The sequence below is a fragment of the Prionailurus bengalensis genome, unplaced genomic scaffold (assembly GCF_016509475.1).
Source record: "Prionailurus bengalensis isolate Pbe53 unplaced genomic scaffold, Fcat_Pben_1.1_paternal_pri Un_scaffold_95, whole genome shotgun sequence".
NCBI classification, from domain to species: Eukaryota; Metazoa; Chordata; class Mammalia; order Carnivora; family Felidae; genus Prionailurus; species Prionailurus bengalensis.
Genome location: NW_025091192.1, coordinates 76,706 through 92,022, shown reverse-complemented (window position 1 = coordinate 92,022; position 15,317 = coordinate 76,706). Strand labels below are relative to the sequence as shown.

The window sequence follows — 15,317 nt, the reverse complement described above, 5'->3', positions numbered from 1 at the left end:
GTTGAGCCTGCTTGTAGGAGAGAGAAGTCAGTGCAGGTAGAGTCACAAGCGGCCCTCCCTGTCCACCGAAGTACTGGTGGCACAGCGAATGTGTGTCCAGAGAGAGAAGCACCCAGGAAGATCCAGGCACAGAGCAGCCTCTTGGTTGGCTGACGGAGATCCTCGCCAGCAAGACACCAGTGTGCTGAGCGTCACCATTCCAGGGCTTGAAGACGGGTATGTGTGAGGAGGCCAAGGGAGCAAACAGTGGATGCGGTGCAGGCCACTCGAGTGCATGTTGGAGTTCTCAAGGGAAGGGGCTGTGCAGGCCCCTGGAGGGTGGCACCGTGGGGCAGTTGCCATAAGAGGGACGTCCACGCCCGTCACCCGCCTGAGGTGAGCTGGCCAAGGAGAAAGATAGAGAGGATCGCAGTGCTCCCGTGGTTGCGGAGGCATTGGCCGCGGTCACAGGTGGCCTTGTGGTCAGAAGTCTCCGGGCAGGAGACCGGCTGAGGAACAGGGTCTGTTTGAAGCCATCTCCCAAAGTGCTCTCTCGTCTGGTGGCAGAAGAGAGGCTGCTGGGAGCTGTGTCGCCGTGAGTGGTCAGAGGCCGTGGGGACGAGACTGGGAAGGCGGCAGGCAGGCTGGAAAGCTGAGCCCTCCTGGCACGACCTCATAGCCACGTCTTCTGTTTGTGTCGTCCTCTAGCAAGATGACATGGTCTGGGTTGCAGAGGAAAAGAAAGGTGTCAGACCCACTTCCACATGCAGGCGGGGCAGATGGGAGAGAGCTCTGGGATAGGACTGGGTGCAGGGTGGTGGGGTCGGGAGCCAGGGAGCCTGAGATAGGGTGTCAGAGTCAGGGGACACACGCGAACCTCAGTGGAGCCATGAACCATGCCAGGTCCCATGCGGGGTGGCGTGTGTGGCTCTCCCCGATTGGCGATGTGTCGTGGCCGCACAGCGGTGAAGCTAGACCACCTGAGCTCAGGTGAGCAGTTGTTCTGGGAATGGGGGGACCAGAGGAGGGGAAGGTGGTTGTGGCCAGCGGGCAGTCCCGACTTGGCTGTCTTAGAAGCAATCAGTACCCTGAAGCAGCACGTGTCAATGACGTTTCTTGAAAGGCTGCAGAGAAGAGCTTGAAGCACCACAGAGGAGACGCCCTGTCGTGGTGGCTCTGTCTCCAGGCCACAAGGGGTGACGCCAGGGGCCCCCTCTCTAGTTGATGTGAATCAGATGGGCGTGTTCTGTCTCCCGAGACCATAAGGATTGGTGAAATGGAAGGCAGCCTCTCTTCTTTTCCAGAGAGCAAGGAGCCACTGGACTCCCGTGCAGGGTTCAAGTGTGGAGGGTGAGCCCGTGGCTGAGGCCGGGCACGTGCGCTGGCCGGTGCTCCTTCACAGCTGCTGCCCAGAGCTTCGTGCCCAGAGCCTTTGCTGAGGGGAGCAGCTGACAGCCCAATTAAGTGACTCCACCCTAGGGGCTCGGGGCTCCATGGAACTTTTCTGGAGACTTCTGTGGCCAAGGGGGACATTTGTCTGTTAGTCTAACTGCACAGAGGCCAGAGACGCTTTTGCCTTGGAAACACCGGGCGCATTGCCACCTCCTGTGTACGGGAGCTGCGAGGTGTGGTTCCCGAGGATCCTGCTGCGACTGCCCCTGGGGCGCCCGATAGTGGCTGGTGGAGGAAAACCTGGGGTCACCTGGCATCACAGCAAGGGCCTTGGCACACGTGGGCCGATGGCAGGTGAAGGCCAGAGGGACGTATAGGAGTGCTTTCCGGTCAGTTGGGCAGGAGGTGGTGCAGACACGCAGGACGACAGCTTGACTGGGGGCAGGCGCTGCTCCACCTCGGGGACGTCTGGGCCGCGGGGATGCGTTGCACCTGCTGGGCCCGGGAGACCCTGTCTCCACAGGGCCCGGCTAGCGGGCTTGCACTGGAGCCAGGGGCAAAGACGCCTTCCTTGGAGACCTTTTTCTCTGACCTCATTTTCCCAATGGATGGGTTCTGGCCTGGCTGACAAAGTCCACTTTTCTTTAGATAACAACCTTGGTGTGTGTGTGCGTGTTTGTTTGATTGTTTTCCTCCGTATTTCAGGCGGACGCACGTCGGCAGCATCCCAGCTTCCAGGTTCCGTCTGGCGGACAGCCCCACGGATGCCAGCAGCAGCAGCAGCAGCAGCGCGGTGTTGCGGCGCCACCGGAAAGGCCGTGTGGCCCGTCTGCGACATGAGCCTTCCAAGGCAAGGACCTCCATCCTCTGGGGGCTCTCGTGGGACCCACCTGCCTGCTCCAATGTCTCCTGCCTTTTCCTCTGTCTGTGAGGCTCTTCTGGAACTAAAGGACTGATAGGCTGCTTTCTCTTTTCCCCTTCCCCCATTCTTCTTTTGCTGCCTTAGAATTTACTTTTGAGAGCTTTTGTTCTTTCTTTGTGTAAAGTAGCAATGTGGATTCAGATAGGACCTAGTGTTAAGCACAGCACAATGCAAAGTAGTAAGGGTTTGAAACGCTAACGAAGGTTAAATGAACATGTGTATTCATCCTTAAACAACAAAGAATTCACCTTTGGAGTTTAAGTACTTTTGTCCTTTGTCTCTTCAGCCGCGTATATTTTTATATATTTGTGTAAGTTTTGAGCACCTGTAGTCATGGAACAAGTTTGGTGCAGATATCGTCCCAGAGCTAGGGTGCAGCACGACTGAAAAACCCAGATGAGGGGCGCCGGGTGGCTCAGTCGGTCAAGCGTCCGACTGCTGATTTCTGCTCATGTCACGATCTCTGGGTTTGTGAGATCGAGACCCGGAGCCCCGCAGCCCCGCATGGGGCTCTGCGCTGACCGCGCCTGGAGCCTGCTTGGGATTGTCTCTCTCTCCCTCTCTCTGCTCCTCCCCCACTTGAAATAAAACAAAGAAAACAATAAATAGATAAAAAGTCAGAGGAGAGGCCTGCACCCCTATGTGTGCACAGTGTAGTGAGGGGAGACCAGCAGCGAATGGGAAGTAAAAGGTGATATGTGTGTTAGTTATCTATTTCTGTTTGACAGATGATTGACAAGTCCCTAGATGGGCACCTGTGGATAGCCCCAGAGTGCAAGGGTGGCTCTCTGGGCACTGCCCAGTGTGGCAGTGGAGAGAGAGAGACAGAACTGGCAGAGACCAAGCGGTGAGCTTGGTCTCAGTGAGCCAGGTGCTCAGGGAAAGGGAGCCCGGTGGCCTGGTCGTGCTGGGTGGGGCCAGGCAAGGTGGAGGCCGAGGACCACGGTGGTCTGGTCCAGGAGCCCTTGCGCTAAAGCCCACTCGCCAGAGTTCCAGAGTCTGTGTAGACACAGTAGGGGCAGCTTTCTGGAGGACTTGAACTCTGGTTGGGAGCAGAGACGCAGTGCTAGCTGGAAGGAGACACAGGGTAAAAGTTCTGTGGTTTGTGTTTTGTCATTTTGCTGTTTTGCCCTGGAGCGTCTGTGGTCACTCGTGGCTGGCTCGTGTTGTTTCTCCTGTATCTTCATTTGTCATTAGAGAGTGGGGTTTTGCCCCAATAGGCATAAATTGTCGTTAGCGTATCACTGTATAGTACAGGAGGATACGGGTATGATCCAGATAATAATTTGTAAACGAAGTGTTTCTTCAAAAGAGATAAGGCACTGAGCATAGACGAACGGAAGCTCGATACAGACAGCACGCTTTGCGGTGCCGACACTCGTGTTCAGGACTCCAAATCTCATGGGCTTACTGAGCACAAGTACTGCCTTCTACACTGAAACTCAGGACTCCTACAACGTGAAGCCGGCACCTGCCCCTGAGCCCGTTTTTATCACGTACCTGCCCAGGACACCCTCCTGTAACCAGCACAGTGATTTGTGAGAGGTTGTCAATCAAATTCTAGGTCAGGATTTCACATTCACGTCCAGCAGGGCATTAACAGAGTGGGTTTGTTTGGTGTTATCCAAGGTGTTGCGGGAACTTCGGCATCCCCTAGGGTGATACTGTAAAAGTGTAACTTGGTTTTCAACAAGGAGAACAGTTACAGGAAAGTTTCGAATAGGCACCTGTTAGATGTCTCTGTTCTACAAGATGCCATGTTTTAATAAGTTGTGTATGTTGTAATGGAGTTTTCCATCCCTGAGTGATAATTGGTAGTGTCTCTGGTAAATGTCGAATAACCTATTACATTCAGATGTGTGGTGGAACAAAGTGCTGCTTCCAGGCGTGGTTGTTTCTAAATCTTCTCTCGATTATATCCGTCCTGTTGTTCTCTTTAAAATATGTTTGCCTCGTTTGGTCTTGGAAATTGTAGCTTCCAAGTGTGCAGTAAATCTGATTTCTCTTCCTTTCTTTGCATGCCTCTGTCAGCCTAGTGATGTAAGGAAGCATCGGAGAAAGCGAAAGTGTTTCGTAGTGCAACCTAGCTGTGTTTGTCTGTGGTGTGGGGGAGAGTGCCCATCTCTTCACAGTGAGCACCACAGCTGGGTAAGGACGAGCGGCTGGCGTGTGCGGGGAAGTACAGGAGCCACTGGGAGCTCGAGCGCGGCGTGCGGTTTCCACGGTACCTGCGACGGCCACCAGAGCTCACCGTTGTCTCTCGTTTGTGTCTTGCTCGCTGCGCTGCGTACTTAGTTCCATGAGACATAGAAGTTTCTAGGAAGAGAAATTACTGAAGCAGAGGCATAGAGTTTCGATTTCGAGATCACCACTTTTGACAGCCGTAGCCAGCAGCATTCAGAGAGCTCTTAGGGTTCGCCACCTGGTGTGTGCAGTGGTTTAGGATCCTGTGACCTGGCCCTCACAGACATCCCCGCGAGCCACAGCTTGTGTGGTTACCCATTTCCAGATGTGCAACCAGAGCCTGAGAGCCTGGGCATGAGGCTCATCCTGTGCATGAGGACACTTTGCCAGGGCAAACACTGGCCACGACACCACTCTGCCACGTATACCCCACCTTTGCTCGGGCGCCCTTCTCCCATTTACAGTGCCCCTCGCTGGGACAGGCCACCTCCTGTGTCCAGAGGACAATGATGTGGGTGTGCCCATTCTCATGGGGAAGCGCCGTGCCTCGGGACGGAACCCTCGACCAGAGAGTCCGCCTCATAACTGGGATGCCTTGCTCCCTGGACCGGACCCCCATCCCAGACCTTCCCAGCCATGCGCTGACAGGGCCGTGCCTCTGATACAGAGCTGGGCGGCAGCTGGGGGAGCCCCTCCACTGCACAGACGGTGTGTCCGTTCAGTTGAATTCTTGCGTTCAAGTGCCAGTTCGGTCCCTGGTTGTTTTGTGACCGGGGTGTATTCATCACCGTCTTTTTTTCCTGCTTTGGTCGCCTGGTAAGGGAGGACAGTGAAAGGTTCATGGCCCTTGGGGTGTCCACACCCTGCCCCTCGGTGCACGGTCCTCAGAGATCAGGAGCTCACATCGGCGCCGGGGCACAGAGCACGCCCTGCATTCTGCTGGCTCGTGCTGCCTTTTCTTCGGTAGCAAGACTTTCTCAAGGAACAGAGGGTCTTGTGATGAACACCCAGGCAGGACGGCCTGCTCCCGCAGCTCACTGATGGTTACTTGGAGGGCTCTTTGGAGGTTTTGGGGGATGAAGTCTAGGTGTACGGGCAGTGGGCGTCAGGTCCATGCAGACAGGGCCAGCACGGGCGTTGCACTTCCCAGCCTGGCGGGAGCCTCCCGTTTTGGTTGAGACTGAAATGGCCCATAGGCACAAGTCTGGCAGGACCCAGTGCTGGGCGGGGGCCTGTGTGTGGACTGCGCTGTGACACAGGGGAGGGTGTGCTCCCGGAACCCTCCGTCTCTGCTCACCTCATAGCCTGGTCGCTAGTGTGGCTCCCTGTCCTGTTCCCTTTTGGGTTTGTTTTCTCCATATCCTTGCTTCCACCTGGGTATGAAACCTACTTGTGTTGAGCCAGTCTGACCCTGTTTGGTTTTATGTGGATAATTTGTAGCCTGCTAAGGTAGCCTTTTGTTGTCTGATGATTGTCAGGAAATCAGGAGAGGAGGCAGGTGTTTTGGAGCTGTTGGTTAAGCTTGTGTCTTCCCTGAGCTCAGCTCCACTTGGTGCTGACCGCCATGGGTGTCCCGAGCCCCATGCAGCTTCGGAGGCCCTGGTACAAACCCAGTTGGCTGTGCCTGTCTCACCAGTCCTACACGTGTGTCTCGTGAGATCCGGCCCTGCCTCACCACCAGGACCTGTCAAGGGTCGTAACGCTGGCGGGTCCGTGGCCCCACGGTCCTTTCCAGGGCCCACAGCCACATAGCCGCAGACCCACAGCCTGTCACACAAGGAAAAATGGAGTCTGAAGGGGTTCATTTGTCGTGACGGCAGCCAAGGGACGCTGTGTCTCCACCGTGTCGAGCAGACTGTCTGTAAGCTGCAGATGAGTCCATCAGTTTGTAACATCAACCGAAATGTCCCCGAGAAGCAGAAGTCAGACCCGAGTGTGGGGTCAGGGGGTTGGGTGCCTTGTCACTTTACACACGTCCCCGTAGATTCCAGCCTTGCATCGCCACCAGAGGTGACAGTGGATTAGGCCACAAGCTCGCTCCACTTCCCCCAAACAAAGAGCTTTGGACAATCGTGCATGGGAGGGCTCCGTGCTCACCAGGGTTTGCCCTGAATGGCGTCAGGAAACAAACACCTTCCTTCTCAGCTGGCCGTGGTGTATGGTGACATGGTTTGGGTCTCCGCCTCTACCTTCTGTGGCCGGGCTCCTGGTGGTGCGAGGTCCTGGGAGGGTACACCCCTCGGTGCAGATGGGCTGGGGGTCTCAGTGGGCCCACTGCCCGGACGCGAATCCACCCTTTCGCCTGGCGTTAGGCCGATCCTAGGAAGTCGTTTTGGACGCTGCACAAAGCACAGCTCATAGCTTTTCAAATGAGTTGCTGGCTGTGATTTCAGGGCTGTGTGCTCCTCTGTCTGGGTGCACGGTGAACTCATGTCACTCTCCTCTCCACCCCACAGTTGCTGCCTTTGGAGGAAGAGTCACAAGATAGCACGGCAAGGACACGATGTGTACCGTCAGCTCCTTCTTCCCAGAGGTCCCTGAGCTTGGACAGGCTGCAGCAAGGGGCACTGCACAAGGCCAGCCACGAGGACATCAGGGACGCCACAAAGTAAGGGGCACAGGCATCGTAGGAGACATGCCTGTGCGCTGGTTTTCAGCTCTGAGAAACCTTTGATCTCTACATGGGGGAGAAAGGGTCGGAACAGCGATTCCAAAGAGAGGCCAATGAACCGAGTTTACGTGCACGTCATTCTTGGGATACCTGCCTGGGTGCCCTGGGTGTGGCCAGCAGAGCAAAAGGCAGGGGGAAAAGACCAGAGTCTTGTGATGCTGGTGGCTGTAGGGCAGCCTCGTTTGCTCAGATCCTACGCACCAGCCGTCCTGAGACCTCCCTTTTCCTCCCGGGGGATCCTGGGTGACATGCTCCCTAGGGCTCCTCCCCTGGGCCGCACTGTGCCCTGTGGGGCTGTCAGGAGCCATGCTCTCTTCCCCCCACCCCCACCAGGCAGCTCCAGCAGCCTCTCTGTTCCTCGCACCACGTCCTGGGGTGGCTCAGGTGTGCATGTCCTCCGTGCTCCCGGGTCACGGCCAGGGTGGGGTGCCGAGCGTTCTCAACCCAAGGTGCTTGGACTCCAGATATACTTGGGAGGGAGAGAGTGTCAGCTCCCAGGGCGCAGCCCTCCCTAGAAGCTGGGGGATTGTGCTTCTAATCACGTGGGGCGGTGTGTCGTGTGACGAGCACGCGTGGAAGATGCTCTCCTGTGCGTCCCCAGATCCCCAGGCTCTCGGGATGGCCCCTTGAGCAGCCTCAGCAAAACTAGCAATAGCCAGGACTCACTGACCAACGCCCCCAAGAAGAAGGGCATCACAAAATCCATCCGCTGGTTGCTCACCAGAAGACAAAAGGTCCACCCCAGCCACGCTAGCGACGAGCCTGCCTGACCAGGTTGGTGTCCCCTGCGTGTTTCCAGCGTGTGGGTGGTCTTACTGGCCTCATTCCTCTAGATCCGTGGTCTCTCTGCCTGCAGACCCCTCCCCGTGTCGGGAGACCTCACGTGGCTGTGGACACCCCCCACCTCCCATTTCATCACTCTGCTTCCCCACAGCCACTGGATTGGAGCCACTGAATTGAAAACCCTTCCCAAGGTGCCCTGGGACTCAGCAAATTGGGCGGACAAGCTGAAAAACACCAAAAACTTTAAAAAATAAGCATTGTGTTTCTTGTCACCTTGCTGAGCACTTTTCAGCTGTACCTGTTTTTAAAGCAGTAGCTGTTCGTTTGTTCAATAGACTCTATAGCTGCAAAGCAGTATTATGTCCTCCACGGACATAAAAAGGCCTCCAGGGCCTTTTGCTCCTGGAACCATGCTGGGAAAATTCGGTCCCTTAGATGTTGCCGGTGTGTTTTCTTCCACATCCTTATACTTTCTGTAATGAAAACATTAAGATTCGTGAAAGTGCCCTCTGGCTCTCACACCCACTGCTCCCAGAAATGTGTATGTCTTGTAAGTCCAGAGGTCACAAAATTGGCCAAAACATTTCACTGTGTTTCCTACGTTTCTTTTGTCATCTTCGGGAGGTACGGTTTCAGTACTTGGTCATATGAGGACAGCGTTTATTGAGTCGTTTGCCCCAGCATTTGATTCAGTTTCACAGAGTGTGTGTAGGTGACTTTCTCCGGGGCTGAGATGTTCAAATCGCTGACTTGGCTTCTGGGTTACCATAGGTATAACGCAGTGTCTGAGAGTGGATCATACTGTGGTCTCTGTGGACATGCATGGCCAGTCCCAGAAACATACGGTTGACCCTTGAACAGCCAGGGTTTGAAGATCAGGTCCACTTGTATGCAAGTTATGTGTTTCCATGCAGTAGAGTATTGTAAACGTATTTTCCCCTCTTTATGGTTTTCTTAATCACATTTACCTTGTTTTATGAAGGAATACAGCATATACACGTCACTTATAAAACATGTGTTAACCGACTGTTTCTGGTAAGGCTTCTGGGTACAGTGGGCTATGAGGAGTGAAGTTCTCAGGGAGGTGGCGGTGAGGTAGAGCCCCATAAGGCTCCACGAAAGGTGCCTAGTGTTGACAATGTCCGCCTCAGGAGAATGAGTCTCAGAGTTCTTACAGAGTTCTTACAGAGTTCTTACAGAGAAATGTAATCACGATCTGTAAGTGTTTTAAGCGTGTCCATGTGTTTGAACAACTGTTATTTTACCTAGTGAAAGACCTTGGAAATGAACTGGGTATATGTGTTTCCTGTACTGTGTACTTCATTTTAAATCTCTTCACAGTTGACAGAAGCAGTCTTTCACCAGAAGTAACTAGTGAATCATCTGGTGATTTTTCGATGTCTCCTAAAGGAGATGCAATATTTATTACTTTGCATGAAAGTGAGGTGTCCCGTCACAGTCTCTTCATATGCTGGGGAGTCTTTTCAGGTTTCTCTGATTTTCAACTGAGTCCACAAAGCGGGCTTTGCGATTAGAACTGAGACGTTTGTGTTGAAGTGACAAGGTGCCCAGGCTCGGGGCCAACAGTGTTGTCTGACGGGAGGAAGGTTTTCCAGAACACCCGGAGTGTGCAGCTGAAGCATAGGCTTGGGGCACAGAGCGGAGATCCTTGTCCTGCATCACAGGGTGTGGATGTGATGGAGAGAGCTTTCGGCAGCCACCGTGGCCATGGGTGTTTACTGTCGGCAGAGGTGCTGGTTTGGAGGAAGGACCCGGTGATTCGCTGGGTCCTATCGATTGGCCTTAAAGAGGAGGCCAACAATCGCGTAGACGGTGGAGTTCACGGCACGTTGATGGCCTTAGACGGGACCTTCGATGTCACCGCCCTGGCGCTTCTGGTGCAGATCCCGACCCAGAACACACAGGTGACACCGGGCCGTCTGCACCCGCCCACTGCTCTCCTGCTGGAGACCCCGCAACCTGTATTGGAGCAAGGCAGCGCGTAGCTTCACCGCACAGCTAGTCCTCTCTCCCCAAACCCGGTCTGTTTTGCGCGGCACGGAGTCCTCGGTGCTGCCTCCTCCTGCCTGAGCTCTGCCTGTCCCTTCCCCTCACAGGCTCGTGAGACTGGCGTGCGTTTAGCTCTTATGTGGAGAGAGAAACACTCTTGCTTCGTGTGCCACGTGGAAGTTTCATGGCTTCTGTTTCTGATTTCCCTGTGGAATTCTGTTTGACTCATGGGCTCAGTGGAGAATCAGGAATCTTTTGATCCTTCTACAGAACACTGTACACCTTTGGGAATGCCCTCAGTGTCCCCACTGCAAACCCCCCTCCACGGCACCCTTGTCTAATTTCCCGGAGAGCATGGACCCCTCTCCCCAAAGGCCCATTCCTGTGGGCTTCCTGGGGGGCTCAGATGATTCGGCGCTCGACCCTTGCTTTGGGCTCAGGTCATGATCTCCTAGTTGGTGGCGTCGAGCCCCAAGTCGGGCTCCGTGCCGACAACTTGGAGTCTGCTTGGGATTCTCTCTCTCCATCTCTCTCTGCCCCTCCCCTGCTCATGCTGTCTCTCTGCCTCTCAAAGATAAGTAAATCAAGCCCATTAATGGACTCCACATTAACATCTCTGATTGAAAATACACTATTAGGATTCAATGGGTATTGTTTTGAGTTTGAAGTCTTGGTTTCGACGCTATTGCAATATGTTGTCATCCTTTAGATTGACATAACTTTTGGGGTGTTGGCTCGTGACTTCAGCCTCGTACTATCTTGGAATGGGAGTTGAACCACCTTTTGGTCATGGGGACTGACCAAAGGGTTGGTGAAATAAGTTTTCAGCCTAATGATCTCTAAATTTGCGTTAACTGTTAAGTATTATATTTGGGCATGCCTGGCTGGCTGAGTCAGAGGACAGCGTGACTCATAATCTCTGGGTTGTGACTTTGAGCCCTGTGTTGGGGGTAGAGATTTCCTAAAAGTAAAATCAAAAAAAAAAAAAAACAGGAACGTAGATTATTATGTTTGTAGGAATCATGTACCAGACTACTCTTCCAAATGCGGAGATAATTTTACCTTACAAGTTAAGCTTAGCTCTTAATTTATTAGCAAATGAGCTTCGGGGCGCCTGTGTGGCTCAGTTGGTTAAGTGTCTGACTTTGGCTCAGGTCATGATCACACTGCTTGTGAGTCTGAGGCCAGCATTGGGCTGGCTGCTGTCTGCGTGGAGCCTGCTTTGGGTCCCCTGTCACCCTTTCTATCTGCCCCTATCTCACTCACACACAATCGTTCTCTCTCTCTCTCTCTCTCTCCCTCTCTCTCTGAAAATCTAACAAACAGGGGTGCCTGGTAGCTCAATCATTTAAGCATCTGAGTCTTGCTTTCAGCGCAGGTCATGATCTCACACTTCGTGAGTTTGGGCCTCCCGTTGGGCTCAGCGGTGACAATGGGGATTCTGCTTGGGATTCTCTCTCTCCCTAGCCCTCTGCCCTTCCACAACTCATACTGTTTGTGTCTCTTTCAAAATAAATAAATGTCCCTGCAAAAACGTAAAAAACACCCAAACCAACGAGCTATTGAGAAACCAATATTTTACCAGAGGTGAGGAGTTTGGTTTCTTTCCTTTTGGTATTTGACTTTTGATAGTCTTGAGAAATATTTTTCACATCATAACACATTGACGGCAGCCTGGCGATAGAGCCTGTAAGTTGCCTTTGGGGGCGGCTGGAGGTCTCTCTGCAGTCCAGGGCCCTGTGCTCTGGGGGAAGGTTACAGTCGTTTATTTAAAAAGACACGAAGTGTTGATTTCTCCTTATACAACACCAGGACTGATTTACTCCCACACCACTACTTAAGACTGTCTTCGTTGCCATAAGAACACTCGAGTGTGACGAGAATAGGACACGTGAAAGGGTGCGGTGGGACTGTCCTAGCGTGTAGCACTGTCCGCAGCTTAAAGACTGTTTTGAAAACAAAAAGGTAGTATCTTCTATAGCAGGAAGGTGATTTCACAAAGACAGTGCGGCAGGTCCAGTCAGCCCAGGACTGTCCTGACTTGTGCCCGGTCAGGGTCCTGGCACAAATATGGCCCTGCCTCCTTTACCGCCTGGGGCAGCCGTCTGGGCAGGGGGCCCCCTATGGCTGTCAGGAATGGGGGTAAACAGCTGTAAACAAACTTGCAGAGTGAGGTCATTTTAAAGGGCTGGTAACCTTACTATATATTTTTGGTTTTCATTTCACAATGTGTCCTGTAATTTCCCAGGATGATGATAGAAGCTTCAGGAGGGCACCTTCTTAGAGATAGCAATGTAGATCAAGACACTGTTGACTTACCTGCTGGGTCAGCAGAGACTCTCCCTGCAGGCTTCTGGGTCACTTCCTCTCTGTCCTCTATGCAGCCAGAGAAGATGCTGCTGGTCTGTATGTGACGTGCTGCTCTGCCCCAGCCTCTTGGCGGAGGTATGGGAGGCTCTTGGGTTGGAATGTGAACACTGATGGAGAATGGCCGACTTAATATGTAACAAGGCGTTCAGATGCTATGGCATGCTCAGGCTCAAATGATCTAAGGTTACTCCTCACTTCTGCTTATCAAAGGTTCACAGTGAAAGAGATTTTTTTAACTTTTCTATCTGATGGAATATTAGCGTATTCTCTCAACTACTACAACTAGGCATCGTGGGTGTCCTCAGAGCGTTGGACCAGCCTCAGAGCGACACTTGCAGAGCTACGTATGTGATGGGCAGCCCTGGCCCCTCTTTCACAAGATGGCAGATGGACACGGCGAAAGTGTTTTCATGGCCTCTACTGCCCCATTGCTATTTGAGAGTGAACTCCCGGGGACTCCCCCGGCTGCTTGCGGGTGGAGAGAACCCCACTCAGAAGTGCCCCGGGAGCCCTCAGTGGTTGCTGCTGTGGTTTGGAATGTGTGTGGCTGTATTTGTGCCCTCATGTGCTATTTCAAGACTAACCGCATGCTGCATTTGCACGCTGCCCCTTGTGTTGCTTGGAGCAGGCATAGTATCTGCACCACAGAGGCTAGATTCAGGCAGTCATGTCTTAATCCTGCCGACACCTCCTGTTGGTGAGTAGAGGGCACCGTCCATGCAGGCCACAGTCGGACACCCCGTGTCCTGTCTGCGCAATGTCCATGTGAGCCAGGACAGCCGCAGCAGGCTCACTTAGGGACTTCAGAAATACACAGACACGCAGATGCACATAGACAGACTCACACACACATACACATACACGCGCACACACACACACACACATGCATGCACACACACACACACACACAGACACATGAGCTTCTCTACACCTGCTAAGAGGATTCTGGTGTTTGTGTGCTTACACTTAAGAGGTTGGTGTGTTCTCAGTTTTTCCGGAGAAAACTGTATTTCCACTCTTTTCGTAAAAAAAGAAGTTTGGCTTCAGTGTCTGCTAATGTCTTTTGTGGTAGGGAGGCAGGATTGCTGTCGAAGCAGTAGGAGATTTTCCAGGTCTGAGCTGACCTTCCCGGTCGTTCGGGAGCAAGTGGCACTGGCCTTTGCCTGGTCTGGTGGAGCTCCTAGGTCAGCAGGCCCTGGCTGGCTTGTTTTACGCACACCTTCTTGAATGAACCAGGCCCAAGAGGATTCTAGTCCTCACGTGAGTGACGCTGGTGGCCTCTCAGTTGAGAGATTAGCTTTTAAAAGTGGAAGCACATTGCCCTCTGAGGGGCTGAGTTTGAACTTGGAGATTTCGGGTGTGGGCCCCGGAGCCCAGCCCTCTTCTCCCTGATCTGAGGGCCTCGGGGGTGGGCTTTGTTCTCCTCTCATTCTGTTTTCCTGTCTCAGCCACAGTGTTTGATTGTTGGGAGCTCCTGGCTGGAGGCCAGGTGGAGCCTATGACACTTGAACTTAGGGTAGTGAGTTTGAGCCCCATTTTGGAGTGGAGATTACTTAAAATCCTGAAAAAAAAAAGAATAGTTGATTGATTCCTTCATCTTGTTTTTTTTTTTTTAATTTGGTAACTTTCAGTCTTAAGCCAGTATGAACTCAATCGAATAATTCTCATTGGTAATGCAAAATGCTTCATATGTTCTCTAGATTCTCAAATCTCTTCAGCCAGGAAGGTCTTTGGGGAGGGGGGGCACGCGCTAGGCCCCACCTGGGGCCCTGGAAGGTGCTTTTCGGGCTGATGTCTTAAGACTGATTCTTTCCTTTATCTTGCAGTTTACCCACACTGCTTCTACCGATGGTCTTGCAGCACGCAGAGCCCAGCAGCGACTACATTTGAAACTTCAACCAGATCTTTCATCTGTTAATCCTTGTTATATGGACGCTGAGATATTTTATTACAGTATTTAATTACTGAAAAATTCGTGAATAGCATCGAGAAACTCATTTAGCATTTAATGTTTCGTACATTTCTGTAACTTTGTCACTCCCTATAGATAGTTCGTTACTTTCATGTATATCCGGGCTATAAATATCCTTTGGAATCAATTGATGTTGTTATATCTCAGTTTAGTCTTTCAAGTGTATGTACTCTCATGGTTGTATGTATAAATCCTACGACAAATACAGGGCTTTTATAACCTGTGCACGTGTTGTAATCATCATTGTTTAATTGTTTGTTAAGAAACCCTGACAGAGAAAAGGATTTTACCACGTTTGCAAAATCACCGTGACACAGCCTGCATTATCCTTTACGAATGTCCCTTAGCTCTACACCCATGGTTTTGATATAATCAGACTTAATTTGCAGCAATTGTCATTGTATTTTAATGACTCACCTTAACTACACTTTTTCTAGCAAGAAATGCTTTCTTCTGCAGTGTGAACAGAGTAAAAATATCTGGTGTTAACTATCAGCTAAAGAAACTTGGAGTGGAAAGCTGATGGAAACACTGTGAAAATCTCCCAGGCCGGTATGCTGTTTCTGAGCCTGGTCCCTGGGGGCCTGGGCAGTTTGCCTGGAGTGACCCGCACAACCTGGGAGCTGAGGCCCCAGAAAGCCTGGGTGGGGCAACCTGGCCACCTCTTCCCCGAAACCCTGCCCGCCCCCTTCTCCCCCCCAACCCGAACCTTAGACCCCTGGCAGCAGAACTCTCAGAGGACCAATCAGGGTGCACTGGTCTCCCACCTCGGGCCAGGGTGCTGGGTGCTCAGTACAGAGCAAGATGCAAGATCCTGGAAACAATGTAGAGCAACTCTAATAAAGGCCTTATTGTTCTTTCGGAAATCAGCTGTTTAGATTTGTTTGTTAACAAGTTTAAGGAATGGACCTCATTCTCCATTTGTAGATTTTATTTAATTTTTTTATGTTGCTTTATTATTGAAAGACAGAGAGAGAGACAGAGCATGAGCATGGATGCTGCAGAGACAGGAGAAGACAGAGAATCCGAAGCAG

General features: G+C 52.3%; 1 protein-coding gene across 1 annotated transcript in view; it reads left to right on the top strand.

Moving 5' to 3' along the window:
* Positions 1-14,508, top strand: part of LOC122478564 (liprin-alpha-3-like) — a 28,727-nt gene extending 14,219 nt beyond the window's left edge. Inside the window, exons 10-13 of the mRNA XM_043572108.1 lie at positions 2,077-2,221; positions 6,934-7,085; positions 7,750-7,922; positions 14,138-14,508. Of these exons, the coding sequence (XP_043428043.1) occupies positions 2,077-2,221; positions 6,934-7,085; positions 7,750-7,918 (466 nt within the window). The 3' untranslated portion in view covers positions 7,919-7,922; positions 14,138-14,508. The remainder of the gene's footprint in view (positions 1-2,076; positions 2,222-6,933; positions 7,086-7,749; positions 7,923-14,137) is intronic.
* The last annotated feature ends 809 nt before the right edge of the window (positions 14,509-15,317 follow it).